At 34.8% G+C, this 25,856-nt stretch overlaps 1 protein-coding gene and 1 pseudogene across 1 annotated transcript in view; both read left to right on the top strand.

Annotated features, from left to right (window-relative positions):
* ArgRS-m (arginyl-tRNA synthetase, mitochondrial) overlaps positions 1-25,389 on the top strand; it is a 156,374-nt gene extending 130,985 nt beyond the window's left edge. The window contains exons 16-19 of the mRNA XM_090409394.1: positions 5,288-5,383; positions 13,060-13,134; positions 17,670-17,733; positions 25,226-25,389. Coding sequence (XP_090265520.1) covers positions 5,288-5,383; positions 13,060-13,134; positions 17,670-17,733; positions 25,226-25,312 — 322 coding nt within the window. The 3' untranslated portion in view covers positions 25,313-25,389. The remainder of the gene's footprint in view (positions 1-5,287; positions 5,384-13,059; positions 13,135-17,669; positions 17,734-25,225) is intronic.
* On the top strand, positions 20,297-20,456 carry LOC150095934 (U2 spliceosomal RNA; annotated as a pseudogene).
* Positions 25,390-25,856: the final 467 nt, after the last annotated feature.

Genomic DNA, 25,856 nt, shown 5'->3' with positions numbered 1-25,856 from the left:
TACTAATGTTCTATGGGTTTGCAATCATTTGTGAGTGGGAGAAGGATAGAGGATAACAGTAGAAGAAAGATATTGAAAATTACAATGAATATATAATCAAAGATGACATCAAAAATACTTTTTTTTTTTTTTTTTTTCATTTTTGTAAGTGCAAGGCAGCTGGACTTAATGGAATACTAGAAAGGTTAAAAAATTGGTGATTTCTTATATATAAAGCTAGCAGAAGTATACAGAAGGTTTAAAGAAAGAAGAATCCCTAAAGGATGGAATACTGAAAAAGTCCTCCTTTTATATAAGAATGGTAATCAATTGACATAAGAAAACTTTTTGGAAACACTCCAGAAAGAAAACAAACAGATTGAAATAGTGATGATATATAAATATCTAGGATATGATATTAGAGCAGAGAGATTAGGAAACTGACTGTAAATTTGGTAATAAAACATCATTTAGAATAACAACAGGATGAAAATATTTAACCAATATAGAGATATATTTAAAGGAAATTTATAACTGTTATAGTGATTCTTGGAGCCTTACTGAAAAACAGTTGGCGAGACTTAAAACAACAGTAAAACATAGAAAAAGTCATCCTGGGAATAATAAGGTTAGCTAAAAAGACTAATAAGTGGATAAGGAAACAAATAAAAATAAGAGATATCATCATCATCAAATTCCTGCCATGTACCCTCAAGGGGTGTACAGGATATGACAGTACTACATGAAAAAATTACATCATTACTAACTTCCTATCTACAATTTTCCTCCAAATCAGTCTGTTACTTGTCAAGACTCCAACATTATCAGATCTTATATTTCTATCGTCTAAGGCACTTTGTACCGTATCAATCCACCTATATCTTGGTCTTCCTCTGGGTCGTTTTCCTGCCAACCTGGCCGAGAACACTTGTTTTGCTAATCTTTCCTCTCCCATTCTATTTAAGTGACCATACCATCTGAGATTAGCTCTGCTAACGCATTCCTGGATGCTGACAATGTCAAGTTCTTTCCTAATATCCTCATTTTTAATATGATATTGCCATTGATGCCATCTGTTCACGCCTCTAATCTTTCTCAGGACTCTCATATCTGCGGTCTCTAGTCTTTGGTCAAGTGTTTTACTTCTGACCCAGCTCTCAGATCCATAAGTTAAAATTGGTTTGAACACTGTCTTGTATACAGCTAATTTAGTGTTCCGACTAATTTCTTTCTTATTCCATATGAATTTATTCAATTGATTTCCCACCATACCAGCTTTGCTGATTCTGTTGTCTATTTCTATATTTAGTTTACCATCTTCAGTAAAAATTGTGCCTAAGTAGCTGAAATGTTTTACTTGTTCCACAGGTTCTCCATTCACAACACAGTTGACATTTTCAATGATTCTGCCTATTTTCATTGTCTTTGTCTTTTTATTGCTGACCTTCATACCATATCTATTACTACAGCTATTCAATTTAGTCAGAGAATCTTGCAGACTTGTAGCGGATTTATTTAGAAGTATAACATCATCTGCATAAAGCAAAGAGCTGACATTAACATCTCCAATTTTGATATCAGTTTTAATACCACATTCCTTCATAATGTGATCCATATAGATAATGAATAACAGAGGGGATAATGTACATCCTTGTCTCACACCAGATTTAACATTAAACCATCTTCCTGTACTTCCTTCAATTCTAACTGCTGACTCACAACTCAAATAAAGACTAAGTATTGCTTGATATAATGCCCCATTGACACTATATAACTGCAGCGTATTGAATAGCTTCTCTCTTGGCACCATGTCATATGCCTTTTCCAAATCGACAAAACTTAAATACAGATCTTTGTTATATTCCCATGCTTTCTCGACTATTTGTCGTAAAGTGAAGATCTGATCCTGACAGCCTCTATTTGGCCTGAATCCAGCTTGTTCTTCACCAAGCTTTTCTTCCACAATTCTTCTCAACCGTTTCTCAAGTATACTTGCATAGATCTTGCCAGGAACACTCAGTAGGGAAATACCTCTGTAATTCTCACATTCAGTTTTATTTCCCTTTTTATATATGGGTACTATAAGAGCTCTACTCCAATCATCGGGAATTCGTCCCTCTGTCCAGGCTTTCTGAACTATGCAGTGCAGCCACTGTAAGACTCTTATACCACCATACTTCAGCATTTCTGGTCGAATATCATCTACTCCTGCTGCCTTTCCACATTTCAAGCCTTTGATGGCTTTTTCTACTTCAAGTATGGATATGTATTCCTGACTGCATGCCTGGTCAGTGTTTTTTATCACTGTGCTGTCATCACTGCTTGTTTCATTTAGCAGTTTTTCAAAGTAATTACTCCATACTTCAAGGTATCTTTTTCTCCTGTTTTCATTTCACCTTTATCATCTCTAATTCCTTTTACAGCACTCTTTCCTCCATTCCTAAGCTTCTTCAACAACCTCCAGAATATTTTGCCACCTTCTTGATATTTATTTTCTATATTCTTGCCAAAGTCCTCCCATGACTTTTGTTTAGCAAGTTTTACACACTGTTTAGCTTTCTTACATTTGTCTCTGTATTCTGTAAGAGTAAAAGCTGACTTATTTGCCAGTAACTTTTGATATGCTTTCTTCTTTTCCTTCACTGCCTCTTTAACTTCCTGTGTCCACCAGGGAGTTCTGATTTTTTTATCCTTGCACACAACTCACCACATGCATCTCTGGCAGAATCAATCAATGTTTCCTTCAGAGTTTGCCACTGAATCTCCAAGGTTTGATTCCTGTTCTCAAACTCTTTCATTTTCTTTTCAATAATATTTCTGTATTTTAGTCTACAGTTCACATCTGAGAGCTGCTCAACTTTTATTCGCTTTAAAACTTTCTTACATGTTATTCTTTTCAATATGAAATTCAATTTTATCCTGCTCAAGACTAAATAGTGATCACTTCCAATTTCAAATCCTCTGTACACTTTGGTGTCCTGCACCAAGGAGAAAACATCACTATCAACAATAACATAGTCAATGAGACTTTTCTTATTCCTAGCCTCTTCTCTCCATGTGAATTTGTGCACATTTTTATGTTGGAACATGGTGTTAGTAATAACCAGTCTATGTCCTGAGCAGAAATCCAACAGATATTTGCCATTATTATTAGCTTTGCTCTTTTCTCCAAATTTTCCCAAAATATTTTTGTATGTCTCACAATCATTTCCTACTATTTAGATCCCCAACAAGGACCAACTTTTTCTTTTTCATTGTGTCAGTTGCTTTTTCTAAAGCCTCAAAAAATTCCTCCACTTCTACCTTAGTAGAACCTTCTGTGGGACCATAGGCACAAATAAGTCTCATTGTCCAGTTCCCCATTCTCATATTTGCCCACATTACTCTACTTGAGACTGACTGCCATTCAAGAAGATTAGCCTCGTATTTTGTGTTGAATACTATGGCTACTCCTTCTATAATTGCAATAAGAGATATTGCAACACTAATAAAAGGAAATAAAAGAACATCAACAACTGGATGTTGAAGATCTGGTGGATCAACAGTGAGATGAGATGACAAAATAAAAAGATATTATGGGCATTTATGGAGAAGATGCACAAGATCAACTAAAATGGGAGAAAATAGAAAGGCAGTCATCCAGCTGTGGACTGAAGAAATTAGATGGAAGATTACCCATAGTTTGAGGATTTAGGATTTGATGACGGCATCAAAAAATTTGTCTGTAACCAAGAGGAAACATTGATCATGTACTGCTATTAAGTAGTACAAAGCACAGCAAGAAGGATGACAAAATAAAAATATATTATGGGCATTTATGGTGAAGATGCACAAGATCAACTAAAATGGAAGAAAATAGAGAGGCAGTCATCCAGCTGTGGACTGAAGAAATTAGAAAACATGATAATAAGGTAAAATCAGAATATGAGAGGAAATTAGCCCACTAGGTCAAAGTAAATCTCAACTAGGTCTTTCACTATGTTGTGAGTGAAAGGAAGAATGATTATCAAAAGATAACTTTATGAACAGTAAAGTTATCCATCATTCTTCCTTTTACTCTTGGCAGTAAAGTAGCAAGAAATAGTTGAATTACTGACTAATCATTTTGTGAAGTGTATCATCCAGGTGGAGATAATACAGTGAATGATATTAAAGAACTTCCAAATGTTTAGAATATTAAGAAATATTACTGTGAACTGTTGGCTGATAATGCTTGACTGGGAATGACTAGTGATAGAGATCCTGCAAAATAAATGAAATAAATTGGCAATAACAAGGGATAATGATTGCCTGTTCAGTATGGCAAAGTGTAAGATATGCACTTTCGGGTGGAAAAAAAAAAAGCTGCATATTACATAGGTGAACTGGTAGATGACTGAAAGAAATTAATGAAATAGCTTCTATACTATTTGATGAAGATATTGGAATCTCCTTTAAACCAGTATAGATACTTAATAGCCTTTTGAGAGTTCCTTTCCAAGATCCTGCTTATAATATTTTACTGTTCTTCTGACAAAGATTACAATGTCATGCACTTTAAAAAGTCACAACATTTGGGAAAGTGAACATCATAGTAATGTTGCCCACAAATGCAAGAGTAAGTTAGGCATTGCTGCTTGCATCTTCCCATAACACAGTGAACAGGCTGATCATTGGCTATAGTGCCATATCTTGAAGATAGCCTCCTGTATTTGAGTAGTGCAGTGAAGTTAATTGCTCACATGAAAAGGCTGAACAAGAACCAAGGTTTGTTCTGCATGAATATATTTGGACATTTGGAAGTCACTCATCTGTTTTTGCAATACACCAGATTTTATATCAGATGTGCTAAGCATGGTGAGTATTTTGTATTTTGACTACTTTCTGTGACTTTTCAATGTTTTACACTTGATTTCTAGTACTTTATCCTAACTATGTTCCCAGATGATTGACAGCTAAAAAGTTGATATTTTTCTTTAAATAGTAAAGGTGTTTTTAAGAGGTTAATGTTTATTCTAGTATCTTCCTATTTCATGCTCCCATTATATTGCTCTCCCCTATTTTTTAATGGTAGTTGAAGAGAAAAAATGATTATAAAATACCAAAATGCATCCTTTCTGCTTCAAGTTTATTTCAAATTAAAATATATCAAAACTTGTTATGCTGTTTTGTAAATTGTATATCTTTAAACTCTGTTATTATATTGTTGATATGCTCATAATTACATTTTTTCTGATGAAACGTACTCTTGAAATCACAAAAATTACATTTTAATAGTGTATGCTTATTTATATAAAGAAATATGCATTATTTTTTTTTCCTCTTCTAGTCTTGAGATCAACTGTGGTGTAAAGCTTCACAAATCTTGCAATCTTGCATACCTGATAGAACCCCAAGCCATTCGACTTGTTTTACACTTATCAAAGTAATTAACCTTTTTAACTTTTTTTTATTTTTAGAGTCATAAATTATTTTATAAGTAAAAATATTGAACTTTATCAGCACACAGTATAAGAAAATACAAATATAAATATTTTCTGAAAAAGATTTTAAAAATGTCTCATACCAGAAAGAGTAATTAGTGCTGTTTTTAAAAGAAGAATGAAGTATCACAGGAATATCTCAGCACTCTTGCATGGAGAAAATAAATTAAATCTAAAAGTGCAAATGACCTAATAGAAATTATTTATAATCTACTTAAGGTATTATAATGATTCAGTCTGACAAACCTCTCAGTCAGGAATCCTAAATTCCACAGTGAGACAAGTGAAAAACTATCATGCAGTTTATACATATCTACCTACCTGCTTATCTGAATAAAAATGTAACTATCTGAGGGAAAAATAAGAATTTCATCTATGATTCAAGAGTTGAATTATAATACATTTTCCTACTCAGGTATATAAATATCATATTGAAAAGAAAAGTGTGTAAGAAAGTCATAAAGAATCAAAAATGAGCTGCTTTCAGAGGTGAACTGTAGACTCAATTATGCAAATATTATTCAAGTAAAAAATGAAAGAGTTCGAAGACAATAATTAAACCTTGGAAATTCATTGACAAACTAAACAAAACATTGATTGGTTCAGCTAGAGAAGCATATGACGAAGTTGTCTGCAATGGTAGAAAAATCAGAAATCCATGGTGGGCTCAGAAAGTTAGAGTAGTCGTGAAAAAGAAGAATATATATTAAAAGGTTTTAACAAGTAAATCAGCATGTACTCTAATTGAATACAGAGAAAAATGCAAGAAAGAGAAGCACTGTGTAAAAGCAGTTAAACAAAAGTCATGGGAAGACTTTAGTAAGAACGTGGAAAATAAATATAAAGAAAGTGGCAAAATATTGTGCAGGCTATGGAAAAAGCTAAGAAATGGAGGAAAGAATAATGTAAAAGGAATTAGAGGTGATAATGATGATATGAAAACTGAAGAGAATGATATTCTAGAGGCCTGGGGTAATTTGAAAGATTGCTAAATGAACAAAACAGAATAACACAAGGGTAGAAAACATTCATTAGAAGTACATATCAATACTCAAGATAGAAAAAGCCATCAGAAACCAAAAATGTGAAAAGGCAGCTGGAGTAGATGATATCAGAGAGTAGTTTATTCAGGAGTAGAGTCCAGTAGAAGGTCTGTGATTAATGGCATGCCACAGGCTCTGTTTTTTGGGCTGCTATTATTTAATTTGTTTATTAACGATATAGGAAAGGATCTGAGAGGAACTATTCAGTTGTTTGCCAGTGATGCAAAATTGAGTAGAGCAATAGTTAATACAGATTATATTAAAATTTTGCAGGATGATTTGGATAGACTGTCAATCTGGACAAAGGAGAATAGATGTCAGTTTAATGTGGCAAAGTGTAAGGTAATGCATTTTGGGTTGAAATGATTACCAGCTATGTATCGCATTGATGGAACTGTATTCCAGGAAATTGATGAAGCCAGGGATTTGGAGGTATTAGTGGATAGGGAGTTGACATTTAGAGGACATATTGCAAAAGTGGCTAAAGCAGTTCATCGGATTATTTGGTTACCGAAGAATACCCTGATAAGAGAGACAAGCTAGTTATTATACCTCTTCATAGAGCCTTGATAAATCCAAACTTGACTACTGCACACAGATCTGGTCACCTGGGTTTTTTGAGGATGAAGTGGAGGCAAGTGACCAAGATGGTATCAGGTCTATGAAATGAACCTTATGAGGACAGGTTTGAAGATTTATGGCTTATAGAAATTGCTTGATAGGTGGAAAAGGGGTGATATGATTGAGACATACAAATTACTGAAAGGTTTTTGCAAGATGAATACAGAGAAATTTTTTCTGAACAGGCTTGGCAGTGGAAGAACTAGATTTCTTGCTTGGAGAATGGTTAATGAGTGTGATAGGTTGCCAGAGTCTATTGTGGGTGAATGACTGTGAATGAGTTCAAAGCAAATTATGATAAATACTGCACGCATGTTGGATAGTCCTTGGCATGATTGGCCTACCTCAATTTGTCTAAAGGACTACATGAAATAGCCCATAATAATAATCAACCAGAAATTATCCAATATTGAAGTATAAAAGTTTTATAGTGGCTATATGTGCATAATTCAGAAGTCCTGATCTGGTTTAATTCCAGTGATTGCAGAAGAGCTCTCATGTTTACATCTATAAAATGAAAAATAGAACTGAATGTGCAAATTACAGAGGAGTTTTTCTAAAATGTTCCCCTTCCTTAAGAAAAGTTATGGAAGGGAAACTTGGAGAAGGAAAAGGCAGATTCAGGATAAATAGAAGGTATCAGGATATGATTTTCACTTAAATACAAATAGTTGAAAAATCATGGTAATATAATAAGGATCTGTAAGTTTTGTAGAGCTGGAAAAGGCACGTGAAAAGTTTCCAAGAGAAAAGTTGTTCAAAATACTGCAATTATATGGTGTAAATGGGACATTATATCAAGCAATACGTAGTCTGTATTTGAGTTATAAGTTGGCAGTTAGAATGAAGAACGTACTAGAAGATGGTTTATTTAAAATGACGTGGGAGAAGAATGTACATTATCTCCACTGTTTTTCATCATCTCTATGGATCACATTATGAATCAAAGTGATATAAATCCTGATGTCAGAATTGAAGATGTTAATCTCAGCTCTTTACTTTATGTAGTTCTTGTTACTTAAATAAATTCAATAAAAATCTGCAGGATTCCTTAACTGAATAATTGATGTGATAACAAATTTGGTGTAAGAATCAGCAATAAAAAGACAAAGTCTATGAAAATAGGCAGGAACTTTGAAAACATCAACTGCATTCTGAATGGAGAATTTTAGATCAATAAAATATTTCAGCTGTTTTAGGCACAATGTTTAGTGAAAATGACTGATTAAATATGGAAATAGATATCAGATTTAGTAAAGCCAGTATGGTAGAAATTAACTGAATAAATTTATATGGAATAAGAGAGAAATTTGTCAAAACACTCATTGTATATAAGACAGTGTTCAAATCAGAGATAGTTGTTGGAAGTTTTTCCACTTGGTTATACAATAAATTAAAGATACCAAGAATTATATACTTGGTTTAATCCTTTATCCAAGTGTAAGCAAACAAAGTTTGCACCTGGAATATAATCAGGACGGTGACAACTCGTATATAGAAGCTAATGACTTCACATTACTTGGCTTAGTATAACATAATGCAAAGCACATATCCTTACAGGTATGTATAATGCTGTGCATTATGGGAAGTGTCACTAGCCAGACCGGTTTTGACCTTTATTGAGGTCTCTTCGGTGGGAGCCAGACCCAGAGGTGATACTAAGGTTGAAGTAATGTCAAAGTCATATTTTCATATACGAGTAGCCACACCTTATTATTAAAATACTCTGGATTAGAGATAGTTGTTGGAAATTTTCCACTTGGTTATACTATAAATTAAAGATATCCCACTGATGAGACTTCAATAAAGGTCAAAAGCGGTCTGGATAGTGACCCTTCCCATAATGCATAACATTATACATACCCATAAGGATATTTGCTTTGCATTCTGGGATACTAAGGCAAGTGATGCGAAGTCATTTGCTTCTATATACGAGTTGCCTTAGTCCTGATTATATTTCAGCCACAAACTTTGTTAGCTTACATTTGGATGAAGGATTAAACCAAGTATATGATTCATTGGTATCTTCAATTTAGTGTTCAAATCAATTTTAACTTATGGATCTGAGAGCTGTATTAGAAATAACACTCATCATTGGAAATTACAGATATGAGAGTTCTAATTAGAGGAATGTATAGATGGTACCAGTAGAAGAATCATGTTAAAAATGAAGGATATTAGGAAGGAATTTGATATCGTTAACATTCAGGAATGTGTTATGATCAGGTGGTATAGTTACTTAAACAGAATAGGAATAGTTAGCAAAACACATATTATTATTATCAACAAACTTCCATGCAGTCAAAAGACTCATCATGAGAGGTCCCACTCTCACATGCACAGCTCATCATACTTTGACTTAAATGCATTCACTGTTCTTGCACTCACCACATTCTCAGACAATGCATTCCAATTATCCACTACTCCCCATGCAAAAAATCTACTCCTCACCCTCACTTTATACAGCTTCCAGGGATGGCCTGTCATTCTCCCCATCTCCAGATATTCTATGAAAACTCTCATCCATGTTAATCTGTTAATTGACCTTCCCAACTTATATGTCTCAATCATGTCTCCCCTCTTCCTTCTATCCATTAGGCTTTGTAATTTTCATTCTTTCAATCTGTCCTCATATTCCACATTACAGAGACCAAAAACCAACTTAGTCAGTTGTCTCTGAACCCTCTCCAACATCTCATCATCCTTTTGAAAACCAGGCAACTAAACCTGTGCACAGTAATCCATATATGACCTGATCAAAGCATTGTACAATGGAATTAAAACATTACTTCTACACGTCACTGTTTTCTGCATCATTTGCATAATCTGCTGTGTCCTCACAATTTTAGCAAAATATCCATTAAATTTAAGTCCCTATCCACCATCACCTCCCAGATCTTTCATCTCCTCCACCTCCTCTAAAATATCCCCACCAATCCTATACTCTGCATCCCATCTTTGCTTCCCATATTTTAAAACCTTACACTTTTATGTATTTGGTTTAATCCTTTATCCAAGTGTAAGCAAACAAAGTTTGCACCTGAAGTATTTTCAGGACTAGGGCAACTCGTGGTAAAGGTGGTTCTCATAAGATCTGATCACTTACCATGGTATCTAATAATGCAAAGCACATCTCCTTGCAGACATGTATAATGCTATGCATTAAGGGAAGGGTCTCTACCCAGACCGGTTTCGAAGGTCTCGTCAGTGGGAGCCAGACCCAGAGGTGTGATACTAAGGTGGAAGTAATGCAGAAGTCATATCACCATATACCAGTTCCCAAAAGGTGTCAACACCTTATTATAAAAATTTTCGGGTTTGGGGATGATGGAAGTTTTTTCACTTGGCTATGCTACCAATTATGTAATTGGTTTAATCCTTTATCCAAGCATAAGCAAACAAAGTTTGTATCTGAAGTATTTTCAGGACTGGGGCATCTCATGGTAAAGGTGGTATAAGTTCTGATCACTTGCCTTAGTAACCAGTCTGGGTAGTGACCCTTCCCTTAATGCATAGCATTATACATGTCTGCAAGGAGATGTATCCAAGTGTAAGTAAACTTTGTTTACTTACACTTGGATAAAGGATTAAACCAAATACATAATTGGTAGCATAGCCAAGTGAAAAAACTTCCATCAATCTTACACTTTGGAACATTAAACCGATATCCCCACTCACCCACTCAGACAGTCTCTTTAGGTCCCCTTGCAAAGCCACATCTGCTCTACTTCTCATAATGCTCCCCAACTTTGCATCATCTGTAAACAGTTGTATATCACCATTTAAGCCCTTTCTAATGTCATTTACATGCAAATTAAACAACAATAGCCCCAAAACTGACTCCTTGGACAAGCCACTAGTGACTTTCTTCTTCTGGGATATCACTTTTCCCATACACAACCTGCTGATCAGGCAGTCTCCAATCCAATGCACTAATCTACTATCCAACCCCATCTGTTCCAATTTATCTACTAGTTTGTCATTTGGCTATCTATCAAAAGTCTTTTCAAAATCTAAATATACCCCCCCCCCATCGAATGTATTTGTCACATTGTTATAATAAGTAAGCAGATTGCTAAAACATGATTTTTCTTTAGCAAACACTCGCTGTCCATTAAAGAGAATTCTACTGCTGGCAACCCAGTTCTGAATCCTTCACTAGCTTCTCCAAAACTTGGACAACTCCAGACAAGCAGATTGGTTTATAATTCAAAGCCGTAGTCTTATTACCTCCTTTATGATGCAGAACAGTTTTGCTATCTTTCCACTCCTTTGAAACCTGGGCTAATATAAGACACGTTAAAAGTGTAAGTTAAAGCTGTTAACTCCATTGAACATTCCCACAAGACAAGCAGTGATATGCCATCAAGTCTCATGTCCTTGTTGACATCAAGTTTACTGAATTTCTCATATACTTCCTGCTCACTCAAAATTATTGGTTCCCCCCCCCCCATTCCCACTGCTCTCAAGTCTGCATTATGTTACAATCACAAGGATGATCAAATACATCAGTGAACTGCTCATTAAACATCTCTACTATATCCTCCTCAGTGTTTATCATTCTCCCATTAACACTGACCACTATCATCCTCCCATAATCATTCTTCCTTCTACTGGCCACATATTGAAAAAGTTCCCTAGGATTTCTCTTAGCATCATTTGCTAACTGCTCATACCACACTTTTGCTACCTTTACTGAATCACCTTCCTTGCTTGCTCTTTGTACTCCAAATATAACTGATCATCTCCACTTATCTTGTGCTGCCTTTATAATGCCTTTCTTCCATCTTGCATGCTTCACCTCTTCAGTCATCCATTTTACACCTACCTGATTTAATCTCCTTTGGAATACACTCAGTCATTGCCTTTGCCAGATACTTCCTCAGTAGAGACCAAGACAAGCAGCACTGATTTCCTTCCCATGCAATTCCTCATTCTATGATATCGCTGCAAGCCACCTCCTGCGTTTGCAATAATTACCTGCTCTATAGTTCCACATGTAATCCTTTCTCACAAAAGTGACTGATCATGATGATCGAAATTTAAGATCTGACAATATGAAAGTCCTGACAGATAAGTTTAATAGAAGGAAAATTGTCAACAGAAAGTTTGTAATGATGTAAACTCTTCAGTACTACTATCATAGTGGCCTGTACACCTGGAATATGATGATAAAGTATTTTACAGGTTTAAATAGTATAATTGAGATAAGAGAAGTATATTTTCCCACTGAACAAGTTCTTGCAAACTTCAAAATAATGAAATGGTTGCCAGAAGTGCATTTTATATTCAAATTAAAATTTAAGAATATTTGAAAAAGCAAACCAAAAAGCACATAACTATAGGATGGAGCAAGAGAATTCATACAATAGGAATGTTTGTAGAGACTGAGAATAATAATGAGCATGAACTAGACCCATGAAATCCAGATTGCAAGTCTTTTTATCAAATGCATCAGTTAATGGACGACAATTTTTTGGTGAAATTTTTTATTCTACATCTCTATGCCTATTTAAATTAATTGAAGTTTTTTGCTCTTTCATCTGGCAAGCTAATCCAACTGAAAGGTCACTGTCCAGTTTGGACTGCTCCTGCTAAGGTTGTGCTGTGCACATGTGGCAATGAAAATATAGTATGGGGGAAATCCAAAACATGCAATTTCAAGTATTCGGTATAGCTTGCTGAAAAACGTTTGATAATATTCCATGAGAAACTATTAACTAGATTTGTATCCTTCGCATAAAACATGACATAGTCTTCTATCCTTTAGCTTTAGTACCATGTTATAAATTACATATGAGATTGTTTATTTTGAAAAAAAAAAAGTATGATAACCTCAAACTTGGTGCACATAAGAAATTAAATATTTTCAGCAGTACTCTCCAGAGATTAATTTTACAGACATATACTTCCAAAATGGTTGCTTTTTTAACAAAAAAAAAAATTATTTTCAGATTTGAAGAAGTGGTTTTAGAGGCATATGAAAAACTGGAACCTTCTATTATAGTTCATTATCTTTATGGCCTTTGGTAAGTATTTCTGTAGATATTTAATATATTATAATATAGTATTATTTTGTTAATAGGATCACTTGTTAATTTATGAGTCCTGCACTAATCAACAAGTGATCCTCCTACTTAAGAATACTAGTATAGATCAAAATGCTTTTCTTGCTAAGATGATTCTTCCCCAGTGGTTGGAAACAGTCTTAGTTATCCCATTTAAGATGTAAGAAACATTTATAAAGGCTTTTCAACTGAAGATTAGCTAACTGCAGTGGCATATTTAGGTATAGGCCATATAGGCCTGGGCCTAGAGCAGCAAATTTTGAGGCTCTCATTTTTGTAATTATAACATGTTCCTTATATGCTGCATGTACTCACAAGTAGAGAAATATTTTTCTTTTCCTCATTGTAAGTTTAGTCTGCGCTTGTACAAGCGCTGCAATCGCTATGGTAAGCTAAAGATTCGTATTTCTCGCCTGATCAATCGACTGGCCTTTTTAAAAAGATGCAGAGACAATAACCTCATTCCGATCTGCATCAGGCTAAAAAAGAAATTTACGTCTGCTAAGGCACTCCGTATCTATGACCGCACAGAAAAAGCAATGCTTAGAGAACAGATCCAAACAGCCTGCTGAAACCTAGCTACAACACAAAATCTAATTTCTAAATTACAATCAGAACTATCGAACTATGTTAATCCAGACATTCTACAAACACTTGAAAGAATTACTGACAATTCGTCCAAGCATACCCTGGAAAAGAACAAAGAAAAACTCAAGAAAAAATTCCACAGGTTCAAACAACGGCAAATGGCGGCCAGTCAGAGGACTTCCTCCCCGAGAAACAACAATGAACAACAAACAAGGGAGACAAAGAGCGACCAACCACCGACAAGCAAGAACCATGTGATTAACATATCAAGCCACACCCTGAACAACGGCGAACTCACGCTGCTGAATAAAGGACTGAACTACGCAATAGCGCCTAAAAAGGTAAACAAACTGGATTTTATCTACCACATTGAAAGAGGCATCAGATCTTTACCTAACAACACAGCAGTGTTGTTCGGTAAGGATCTGAAGGATCCAAAATACGACTAGATACCAGTAATGTCCTAAATACCAAGAAAACCATACAGAACACCTGACTAAAACAGAATTAGCAGCAATTAAATCATTAAAAGCCAAACAAAACATAATAATAATGAAAGCTGATAAAGGCAGTGCCACTGTTGTCCTTGACAGGTCAACATACATACTGCAAATGAACCAACTAGTAGCCGATAACAACACATATAAAATGGTAAATTATAACCCAACAAAAAGATAAAGGACAAAACAGAAAAACTACTAAAGTCCGTCACTTCTTGGCCACCAGACACAGTTAAAAAACTCAAACCCCACTATGCCCGCCCCCCCAGAATATATGGGGTTCCGAAAATACAAGGAATAGACAGTCCCAATTACCACCTAGCCAAGAAATTAGCGGCAACACTCAAGGAGTTGGTAGGTCATTCCCCCTCCTACATAAAAAACACACAACACTTTATAAACAAAATCAAAAACATAACACTCGACAAAGACGACTTATTAGTCAGTTTTGACGTTTCGTCCCTTTTCCCTAATGTCCCCATCAATGACACAATTCTCCTACTACAGAACAAATTTCCGCCCAACATTACGGCCCTCTTTACCCACGTACTAAAGTCCGGTTACTTCGTGTGGCAAAACAAATTCTACCTACAAAAGGAAGGTACAGCCATGGGCTCACCATTATCCCCCCCCAATCGCGAACTTCTACATGGAAACCTTTGAGCAAAGGGCTCTTGATTCCGCCATGCTTTGACCGACAATCTGGCTCAGATACGTTGACGACATGTTCGCGATCTGGCCGCACGGGTGACAAACGCTAAACACATTCCTCAGCCACCTAAACAAACAACACGAACGCATACAATTTACCATCGAAATCGAAAACCAAAATTCGCTCCCGTTCCTAGACACACTAGTTACACGTCTTCCTTCAGGCAGTCTATCCTTCACGGTCTACCGAAAACCGACACACACGGGCCAATACATACATGCGAATTCATACCACCACCCAGCACAAAAATATGGAGTCATAAACACCCTTAAAAACAGAGCCACAACTATTTGCTCTAACCAGCAAGCCCTGAAACAAGAACTAAAAATCATTAGTGACACATTCATAAACAATGGCTATAACAAAAATACTGTCAATAAAATACTCTATAAAACCACAACAAAAACGAATCTAGATTACAGTAAAACCATAGCCATCCCATACATTAAAGGGTTATCAGAAAAAATCAACAGAATCCTACAACATTATAACCTCAATGCCACCTTTAAACCACCCACTAAACTTAAAACCATATTCAGCTCCTCTAAGGATCCTCTCCTCCCATTAGCACATCCTGGAGTCTATTGCATCCGCTGCACCTGTAACTTACCGTACGTTGGTGAAACAGGACGGACAATCCCTATACGCAAGAAAGAACACATTAGACACATTAAATATAACCATTATGGTGAAGCAGGCCTCTCAGACCATGCACTTAACACCTTACACCAAATCAACTGGAAAAGCACCTGCTCTTTACACCGCACAAAAACATGGTATGAAAGAAAATTTAAAGAATCCTGCGAAATCCTGATAAACCACCCAAATATCAACAATAAAGATGGTATGAAAATTCCAAGGATCTGGATGGCACACATTCAGCCAACCTAATATGAAAGATTCAACATTAGTCAGGACTCTAGCCAATCTGCTAGTATTAGAAACCTTTCCACTCCAACTGGCTGGAATGATGTTAATATATGTATATAGTAGACAACACAAATAATAGGACTCTAGCATGGATGTATAATATATATATATATATATATATATATATATATATTTTTTTTTTTTCCCCACCAAAGGTCAGGCCAACAATTGTGGTAGCGGTTAGTCAGTGTCTTTAACGAACCAGTATGATTGTAGTATAGCTTGTTTCTTGTGTATATTTGTATGCTCCAGAAGATGACCTTGACATAAAGGTCAAAACGTCGAATTGTAAAATTTTAGTAATATTAAACTAAAGTTTTTATTCAAACACGGTAGTTGTCTCCATAATTTCCAAAAATGCATTCGGATCACCGTGCAAGCCTAAAAGAAAGAAAGCAGAGTAGTAAGTTAATCCCAATAGACATATTTAGGGAAAATGGCAAGTATTTGCTGGAGTTTTTCTCAGGATATAGACTAGTCATTACTATTATCATGTTCCAACGTAAAGATGTACAAAAGTTCACATGGAGAGAAAACATATGAAAAGCTTCATTGATTATGTAGTGCTGATAGTGATATCTTCATTCTGGTTCAGGATATAAAGTGTACAGAGGATTTGAAATTGGAAGTGACCGTCAATTAATTTTAAGTAGGATAAAAATGAATATCACATTGAAAGGAACAGTATGTAAAAAAAGTTTTAAAAAGAATCAAATTTGAACAGCTTCGTGTGAGCTGTAGCCTCAATATACAAACATTATTGAAGAAAGAATGAAACAGTTCAAAAACAAGAACCAAATCTTGGAGTCTCAGTGCAGACTGTGAAGGAAACATTGATTTATTCAGCTGGGCAGGCATGTGGCAAGGTTGTTTGCAAGGAGAGAAAAATAAGAACACCATGGTGAACACAAGAAGTTAAGCAGTCTTGGAAAAGAAGAAAGCATACTGAAAGTTTCTAGCAAATAAGTTTGGGAGATGTCTGGAAAGAATACAGACAGAAATGTCAGAGAACAAAGCTGTGTGTGAAAGTAGCTAAACAAAAGTCATGGGAAGACTTGCATAAGAATATAGAAGGTAAATATCAGAAGGGTGAAAAATGTTCTGAAGGCTATTGAAAAAAGCTCAGAAATGGAGGGAAGCGTATGTAAAAGGAATCAAAGATGATAAAGGTGACATGAAAACTGAAGATAAATATATTCTGGACATCTGTAGTAAATAATTTCAAAGCCCATTAAATGAAACAAGCAGTGACAGAATTGTAGTAAAAAATTTTCAAGAAAAATGCAAACAGGAGTACATATCAGTACTTAGAGAAAGCTACGAGCAACTTGAAATGTGGAATGGCAGCTGGAGCAGATGATATGAACCAGAAATGCTGAAATATGGAGGTATAACAGTTTTGCAGTGGCTGCACTGCATAATTCAGAGTGCCTGGTCAGAATGTTGAAATCCAAGTGATTGGAGTGGTGGAGCTCTCATAGTACTTGTTTATAAAATAAAATAAAAAAAAAAAAAAAAGGAGGAATAAAGTTGAATGTGAGAATTATAGAGGAATTTCTGTACTAAGTGCTCCAGGTTAGGATTGGATATTAGGTCAGTAGTCCCGATCAGTTCTCCACATTCCTTAAAAAGCTACATGGAGGTCTCCTCGCAGTTATACAGCTTTGACCCTCAAGCATTCCCATAAATTAGCATTGGAAGTAAAAGACAAACAAATGAATGCATAATGTCCCATTAAATTTATTTGAAATATATTTTCTTTACAGTGATCTAGTTGGATCAGCTAATAAAGTTCTACAAGTTAAAAGCCAAGAAACAAATCTTGCTCAGGTAATGTATTGTCTTATTTACCCCTCTCATTAATAAATCTGTAGTAAAGAGTGCATGAATTTTTTTCCCCCTTCAAATTTCCATTCCGGAAATTTAATGAACCACAATGGTGTTGTTGGATTGCCAATTAATGTTTGAGTGGCTTCTGTCAGCAGTAATCTCTATTTGAGTTTGTCATGAATTCTGCTGCTTTCATTTTGTTATTCTGCTATTTTTGTTGTCAAGAGGATGAAAATTGTATATATCTTGTTTACTATAATTGAAATTAATTTTTTGAAGTACAGCAGGATAATATGCCTGTTAATGAGTAACTTGATTCGTAATTCCAGAGTGTGAGGTCATTTAAAGGTCAGAATTATACACGCATTAACACAAGAATATTTTAATGTTTGCCAAATATTTCAGTCTGAAACTAACTAACTATCCTCAGTGGCTTGATAGGAACAGTTTTTACAAGGTAGAATACAAACAATTGATCATTCAAAAGTAGAACAAGCCACATGATATTACATTGCTAAGCATTAAAGAGAGGTAAATTTCATCAGTGATGAATAAATTATAGGTACTAATTCACAGTTTCATATAACAATCTTAATTCATAAATTCAATTAAAGATGACATTAGACTAATGTAATAATTAAAGATCTCAATTAAAAAAAAATTGTGTGTTATCCGGATTAAACTTACCCATATTTTTGACAAGGATATACAGTCATTTTGATTCAAGTTAGGGCATTGAAGTACTCTCTTTGAATAGGCATTCAAATTTATAGCGACATCTGTGTAGAAGGCAGGTCTTGGACCAGAGAATGTTGTGGTTTGTCTCTATCCTGTGCTGCACCAATCCAGACTTATCGGGATTTGTTGTAAAGAATGTATGATTGATGTTCTTGTATTCTTTTTTCTATAGAGCATCTGGTTTGGCCAACGTACGACAGATTGCAGTTACAAGGAACTTGATATACACCAGGCAGAGACAAAGTTGAGCGTTTATCTTTAGAAGAGGGGAAATGGGTAGATATTTTGTTATTTGGGATATAAGTGGCTGTTAAATCATATTTCTCCAGAATTCTTGAAATTGGTTCAGAAATATATGGAATTGGAACTCAACGTATTGATTCTTTGTTGTTCTGGATTGGATTGTAGGAATCGAATTTTTTCGGAGAAGCCATTTAATTTCATGTGATGTTTGATAGTTGAAAGTTTTTCTGTAATTCATGGGGAGTTGAGCAATTAGTTCTAGCTCGTTGAATTAAACATTTTATGATTCCTGTTTTTTGATAAGGATGATGGGCAGATTGTTTGAGAATATAATATCCAGTAAAAGTGGGTTTTCTGTAAACTGTTGTTGTCAGAATACTTGAAGGTGAGTGGATGAGAAGAATATCTAAAAAGGATAACTTGTCTTTTTCAATCTCCATGGTAAACTTAATATGAGGATGTAAGGAATTGATTTTGGCTAAAAAGGAAGGTAAGGAATCTCTGTTGTGAGGCCACACTGAAAAGATGTCATCTATATATCTCACCCAAAAGGTTGGTTGAGGGAATATAGATAAAAACAGGACGTCTTCTAGCTGTTCCAAATAAAAGTTGGCTAAAGCAGGTGAAAACTTTAGCCAACTTTTATTTCAAGATGGGTACCATCAGCATAACAGGTATCACCAGAAAAGTTGAACTGTCAAAGATAACTAGTATTATTGAAACAAAGAAGATGAAAATGGGTGAGATTTGTCTACATAAGAACTACAATATATTATATTCAGGCTGTAGGAGCAGGAGAAGCTAAGAAGGGTAGCTATAATATTTAATACTAAACATAAAGATAATCAGTTGTCTTGCATGGCAGGTAATATCAAGTAGAGTAAGGTGGGCAAAAATCAAAATGAGAAATTGGACAAATAAGATTTACTTGTGCCTCAGTCCCACAGAAAGTTTTACTAAGAAAGAAGTGGAAAAATTTGTAAAATCAGTCGATGAAGCAGCTGGCACAAAGAAAAAGGAAAATTTTGCCTTTTTGAAAATCTAAACAGCAGAGTAGAAAATGATTACAAGACATATAGAAATGTTTTGTAAAAATTTGGAAAAAAGAGCAAACAAATTTAACAATAAACAGTAAGAGCATGCTAGATATCTGTTCAGGGCATAGACTGCCATCACTAACACCATGTTCCAACATAGATGTACACAAATTCACAAGGAGAGAGGACACGTGAAATAAGAAATCTCATTGTATATTATTGTTGATAGCAACATTTTCATGTGGGTTTAGGACACAAGATCATATAGAGGATATGAAATAGGAAGTGAACAATGTTTCCTCTAAGCTGTGTGCACATGCATGTAGTAACTGCATGCACAAAATTTTTGCTTTCAGAATTTCTAATTTACAGTCAGTAATTTTTTAATAGACTGTAAATTTAAATTATATGATAAATCATACTTTATTTATATTTACATGTTTTATTTAGTAATTTCTCCAGTGGATCCACTCTAAACATCTATATAATATTTTGGGGTTGAGAGAACCCTATCAGATATTAAGCTGATGAGAACAAATGCACTTTTTGCTTCTGAGTCTTTTGGCTAATATAAGAGTGTAGTATCTATTATTTTTAACTTAATATCTGATACAGGATATTAAACTGATTTTTGGAAGGCAGCTTGGGGCTTGCTCTACCTTTACCATGATTTTGTACAACCTCAGTCCCTTTGGGGTATCTGCTTCTCAACCATATATATATTGTGTGTATGTGTGCTGGTCGGGATGTAAAATGTATTTTTTTATTGTGGGTTGCAGTCAAAAAGTTTGAAAAAAAAACACTGGTCTAGAGAGTACAATTACTTGAACTTGTGAAAACGGTGATGGATTTTTGTAGCTGTGCTGATTTGAGTGAATTAATTTAGTGCTTGCAATTTTACATGTTATAGCTAGATAAAAAACAGGGCAGTATTAATATGAGAAATATTACATTAGTGCACACATTGTCTGAGACTGGAAACGTATGCACATGGGCCTATAAAAATTAGAAGGAACATTAGAAGCGAACACCATTAAGTTTTGAGCAGAATAAAAATGAATTTCATTTTGAAAAGAAAATATCTAAGAAAGTTTGAAAAAGAATGTAAGTCAAGCAGCTTTTGTTGGTGAACTGTAATGTTTATTTGAAAAAGTGGTGATTCAAATATACATTATTCCAAATAAAATGAGCTTGAAAAACAGTCAAAACTTGAGAGGCATGTGGTGATGTTATCTTCAAAGATAGAAAAATCAGTATTCCATGGTGGATTCTTAAAGTGGTGCGCATGGAAAAGAAGAAAGCAACAAGAGTTCCTAGTAAGTAAGTCAATATGTGCTCTTAAGAGAATACAAGAAAATGAACCACAGTGTGTAAAGGCAACCAAACAAAAAGAATGGGAAGACTTTGGTAAGAACATAGAATTAAATATCTGGAAGGTAGCAAAATGTTCTAGAGGCTATCGAAGAAATTTAGAAATGGAGAAAAGAATACCGTAAAAGAAATCAGAGAAAAACTGGTTGAAACTAAAGATAAAGATATTCTAGATGTCTGGAAAATTAGTTGGAAATGTAAGCAAGATTGTGTTCAAACCAAGTTTAACTTATGAATCTTATAGTTGGATTAGACATAAAACAGCTGATCAAGGACTAGATTACCATAAATATGAGGCATCCAAGAAAAATTAGGGAAGTGAACAAATGGTGATGATGGCAGAATCATATTAAAAATGAAGGAATTAGCAACAGATTTGATATTGTTAGCATTGAGGACTGTGTGAACAGAGCTAATTTCATAAATTTAGTTTAATCCTTTATCCAAGTGTAAACAAAGTTTGCACCTGAAGTATCTTCAGGACTGAGGCAACTCTTGGTAAAGGTGGACTAAGCTCTAATCACTTGTCTTAGTATCTCCCATAATGCAAAGCACATCTCCTTGCAGACATGTATACATGTTTTACAATGCACCTGGGCAAGATGCATTGTAAAAATTATTTTTATGTGTGTGTTTCTATTTCCATTTGTGCTATTTTTGTTTTTATTATTAACTTTGTTATTAATTTTTATTCATACTTCACTGTGCCTTTGTTAACTTTATATGTGTTACTATTCCAGCTCCTTATGCCTTACTTACCTCTGTTCTACTTTACTCTTAATGTAGCCTTATTCTACTTAACAAATCTCTCTCATTTAATCCTTCTTATCCTCTGTTCCTACTGCAAGTAAACAGACCTTAAGCTTTCAGTCAAAATTTTTTTGATTTTACGACTGCACCATTCTAATTGAATTTTATATAGACTGAGAATTTAGGGAAAGAACACAGGCAAGATTATAATTCAATTACATACATTCATGCAGCTAGTCATGGCAGTTCTGTATCTAAATGACACCCATGTTTGCTAATTTTTTTAGAGATAGCTCATTGGCAAATGATTAGGCAAGATTATTAATCAAACATAACATTTTATTTTAACTAGTAAGAGACTACAATTCACATACTCAAAGGGAGAAAATCTCTCTACAAAACTAATCTACAATAAACTTTCAGTGAGTTACAACTTAAACTAAATGCTTCAATCTTATGCACAATTATACAATCATTTCACCCATACATAACCATAACACAACATCTAACATTTCACTAACACTTTCCCGTAAGCACTTTCGTTACACATGCTAATTCCGATTATACTTATCTTAAACACTAACAAAACATGCTCACTTACAGTACGCTTTTACATTGTCAGTCTGGTCAATTGAACAAAGACTCAACATGGATAGCTTGATTGTGCATCTTCATCCTTGGCTATAATTGTCGCTTAGACGATGAGGTGATTCTTGCAATGGAAACTGTCCGGTATAGTTGGGGTAATTTCCTGTTGACACGGCCGTTGCGATTCCTCATCCGGTTACTGGGAAGGATTTTCCGAAATCTCCATTACGTCTGCGGGTAGTCGCATTCTCCTGGCACATCTGTGCATACATGCAGGAGCTTTCCCCGAGTACAGCCTTGCCTCCACACACCTGGAACTGGATCTTCTGAGATAGGAAAAAACTAAAAGCCAAAAGTTCTTCTGTCCCTTCTCAGTCATCTTAAATATATCTTTTCTAATCCTTTGTTCCAATGCTACAGTATCTGGGATTACCCGTCGGCATGATGACATCACTTCGTTTCCCCCCCCCTCCGTTTGAGTATCTCTATCTTGGGTGCTTACTTATTCTTTGCAAGACTCTGCAAATGTTTGTTTTTGCTGATTCATCATACTAATCTCAGTTAATTCTTTCTCTTTGAGTTTATATATAACTTTCAATGGGAATTAATTAATGCATTTTACAATAAAATAAAACATTTATTCAATTACCACAGAACTTCTGTTATAAAACTGTCTGAAAACCTTTGTAAAATCAAGCTTGATAAGTTAATTCATTTAACTTATCATGTGAGAATTTTACATCATCATGCCATGTAATGAGTCATGTTTGTAGCCGTTATAAATTGGAGAAATATGCTCCCACATCAGTGCAACTGTATCTGGGTGAAATGGCTGAGAGAAGAGAACTGATGGAGTTTGAAAGAGGCATTGTGAAAGGATGCCAAGTTGCAGACCTATGTGTACATCATTTGTTGACAAATTGGGCCATCCCAGGCCAACAATCAGTGATATCGTACTAAGATGGAAGCACAGGGAGTCATCTGCTACTGCTATGAGCAATGGACAACCCACCACACTCACCGAATGTGACAGTAAAGTACTATGAAGGATAATATGTTATAATGACCGTTTGTCGACCAACATGAATGCACAGTATTGGGCATCGACTGGAAGAACATGAATTTGCACAAAAACATTCAGAACTGAGGCTTAACAACAATGATTTACATGGTAGGACCACAATATGCAAGCCCCAAATTACCCAAACCAGCATGCATCGTTGTCTTCAGTGGTACAGAGAGCATGTACAGTGGGATGTGGAAGCATGGAAAGCTGTGTGGAGTGACAAATCACACTACACCCTCTGCCGAGCAGATGGATGTGTGTGAGTGTAGCAGATGCCCAGTGAATCTTACCAGAGTGTATAACCCCACTCCAACTATGAAATTTGGAGGTGGCAGTGTGGTGATATGGTTTTGTTTTCCCTTGTTTGACTTTGGGCCTCTGTTTGTGGTGGCACAAACACTAAACGCAGAGAAGTATCTGAACATTCTAGACAATGAAATGCTTCCTACTTGGTGGAATTTCTACAGAATTGACCATTGTCTCTTTCAGTATGCACTGGTCATAAGGCAGCTGCTTGGTTTGCAGACATGAACTACATCACTACACTTGACTGGCCTCCACAGAGCCCTGATCTCAACCCTATTGAACATCTGTGGGATGAACTGAAACATCAGGTAAGATTGAGAAATATCTGCCCCACAACAGTTCAGAACCTCATTACATGCGTACAATAGGAAGAATAGTCCAAAAGTCTTATTGATCGCTATCATATATGCTTGTGAGAAGTATGTCCTGTAGGATTGCTGCAGTCATTGCAGTGGAAGGAGGTCCTTCATCTTAAGTTGGTCGCCATGGTTGTTTGTTTCCCACACTATGGTGTCTGTTGACCTTTTTTCAAGCAGTGCATATGTTTTTAATCCTAAAGTTAATAAATTCACATAAATCCATCTTTGTTTTTTTGCACATGTTTCATTCAGTAACTGGCAGACATATTCATCATCAAATTGCTGAATGTTATACCCTAAGGGGAGGATGTACAGGATATTATGATAGTACTGCAAGTAAAAGATGCATCATTACTAGCTTCCTGTCAAATCAACAATTAAAATTACTAACTATTATAATAACGGAATTAACTCACGTAAATTATTCTTTATTCATAGAATTTTCACCCGAGTATCACAGGCATCATCAGTACAGGTACAAGACTAATTAAACAATAACTGTTATATTCACAAAGTGCCACCTAAGTAGCTAAGGTTAAATTTCCTAAATTTATTTAATTATTTTTTTATTTTTTTAATTATTTTAATTATTTAGTTATTTAATTATTAAATAATAATTATTTAATTATTCAATTATAATAATTTAATTTTTAATTTTTTTTATAATTAAATATATGCAGTATGTGTGTATGCAATTATATGTTAGGAAAGATTTGCTGCTTTATAAAGTACTATCTCCCACAAGGGGGAAAGACGTAGACCATCGGATCTGTTTAGGTTAGGGGAGTGAAGTAATGTTTCACATGTTTTTTTGTATAGCCGTTCCATTAGGAACTGACTTTTGTGAATGATTTTTGTCTTGTTCCACTTAACTCTATGTCTGGTGTTGATGGCATTAATCAGCACATATTATATTCTTCTTCTTCTCACATCATGTTACTAAGCTCATTTATTAATCTTTTGCCGTTATTAATTTTTAGTTTTTAATTTCTTGATATCTTGAATTTTCTGAAAACAGTTTGTCCTTTTTTTAGGCTCGCCTCTTAATGTTTCATGCATCAAGAAAAGTGCTATGTACAGGAATGTGTCTCCTAGGTATAAGACCATTAGAACAAATGTAAATATTTGTATTATGTGCTTTTAAATAAAGTTGTATCATGTAATGGTTAGATTCATGAATAAAAAAAATTCTTTTGTATTCTGTGTCTTATTTTTATTATTACTCTTACATTTGCACATATTAACAATACTTAATAAAATTAACAGAATATTAATCTTGAGTTAAGATTTTATTTCTCTTCACTTTGTTTACTTGAAATAAGTTTGAAAAATGAAATATTGAATATCCTATACCCATTTTTATCTCAAGTGAAATCAGAAAAATTCAGGTTTAGTACATGAAATTACATACTTGGTATATCCAGAGTGAAATGTTAATTTATTTAAATCAAGTGGTTTTTGTCGGCTCTTTGGTCCAATTCTCTTAGGATTAAATTTACAAAAAAAAAGAAGCACTTTACAGAAAGTTTATGGTGAAACCCAACACTTTATTTCAACAATGTCAAATGTGGAAGTTATTTTCAATCTGACTGATATATTGCCTTTCATATTCCATCTCTAAACTTAAAAGATAAGAGCAGACTGCAATGTGGTTGAGTATTAAAT

Source organism: Typopeltis vanoorti, chromosome 19, assembly GCF_054136105.1.
Source record: "Typopeltis vanoorti isolate ZY-2024b chromosome 19, IOZ_Tvanoo_1.0, whole genome shotgun sequence".
Taxonomy (NCBI): domain Eukaryota; kingdom Metazoa; phylum Arthropoda; class Arachnida; order Uropygi; family Thelyphonidae; genus Typopeltis; species Typopeltis vanoorti.
The sequence above is the reverse complement of the archived record's forward strand: the minus strand, read 5'-3'. Positions and strand labels throughout refer to the sequence as shown.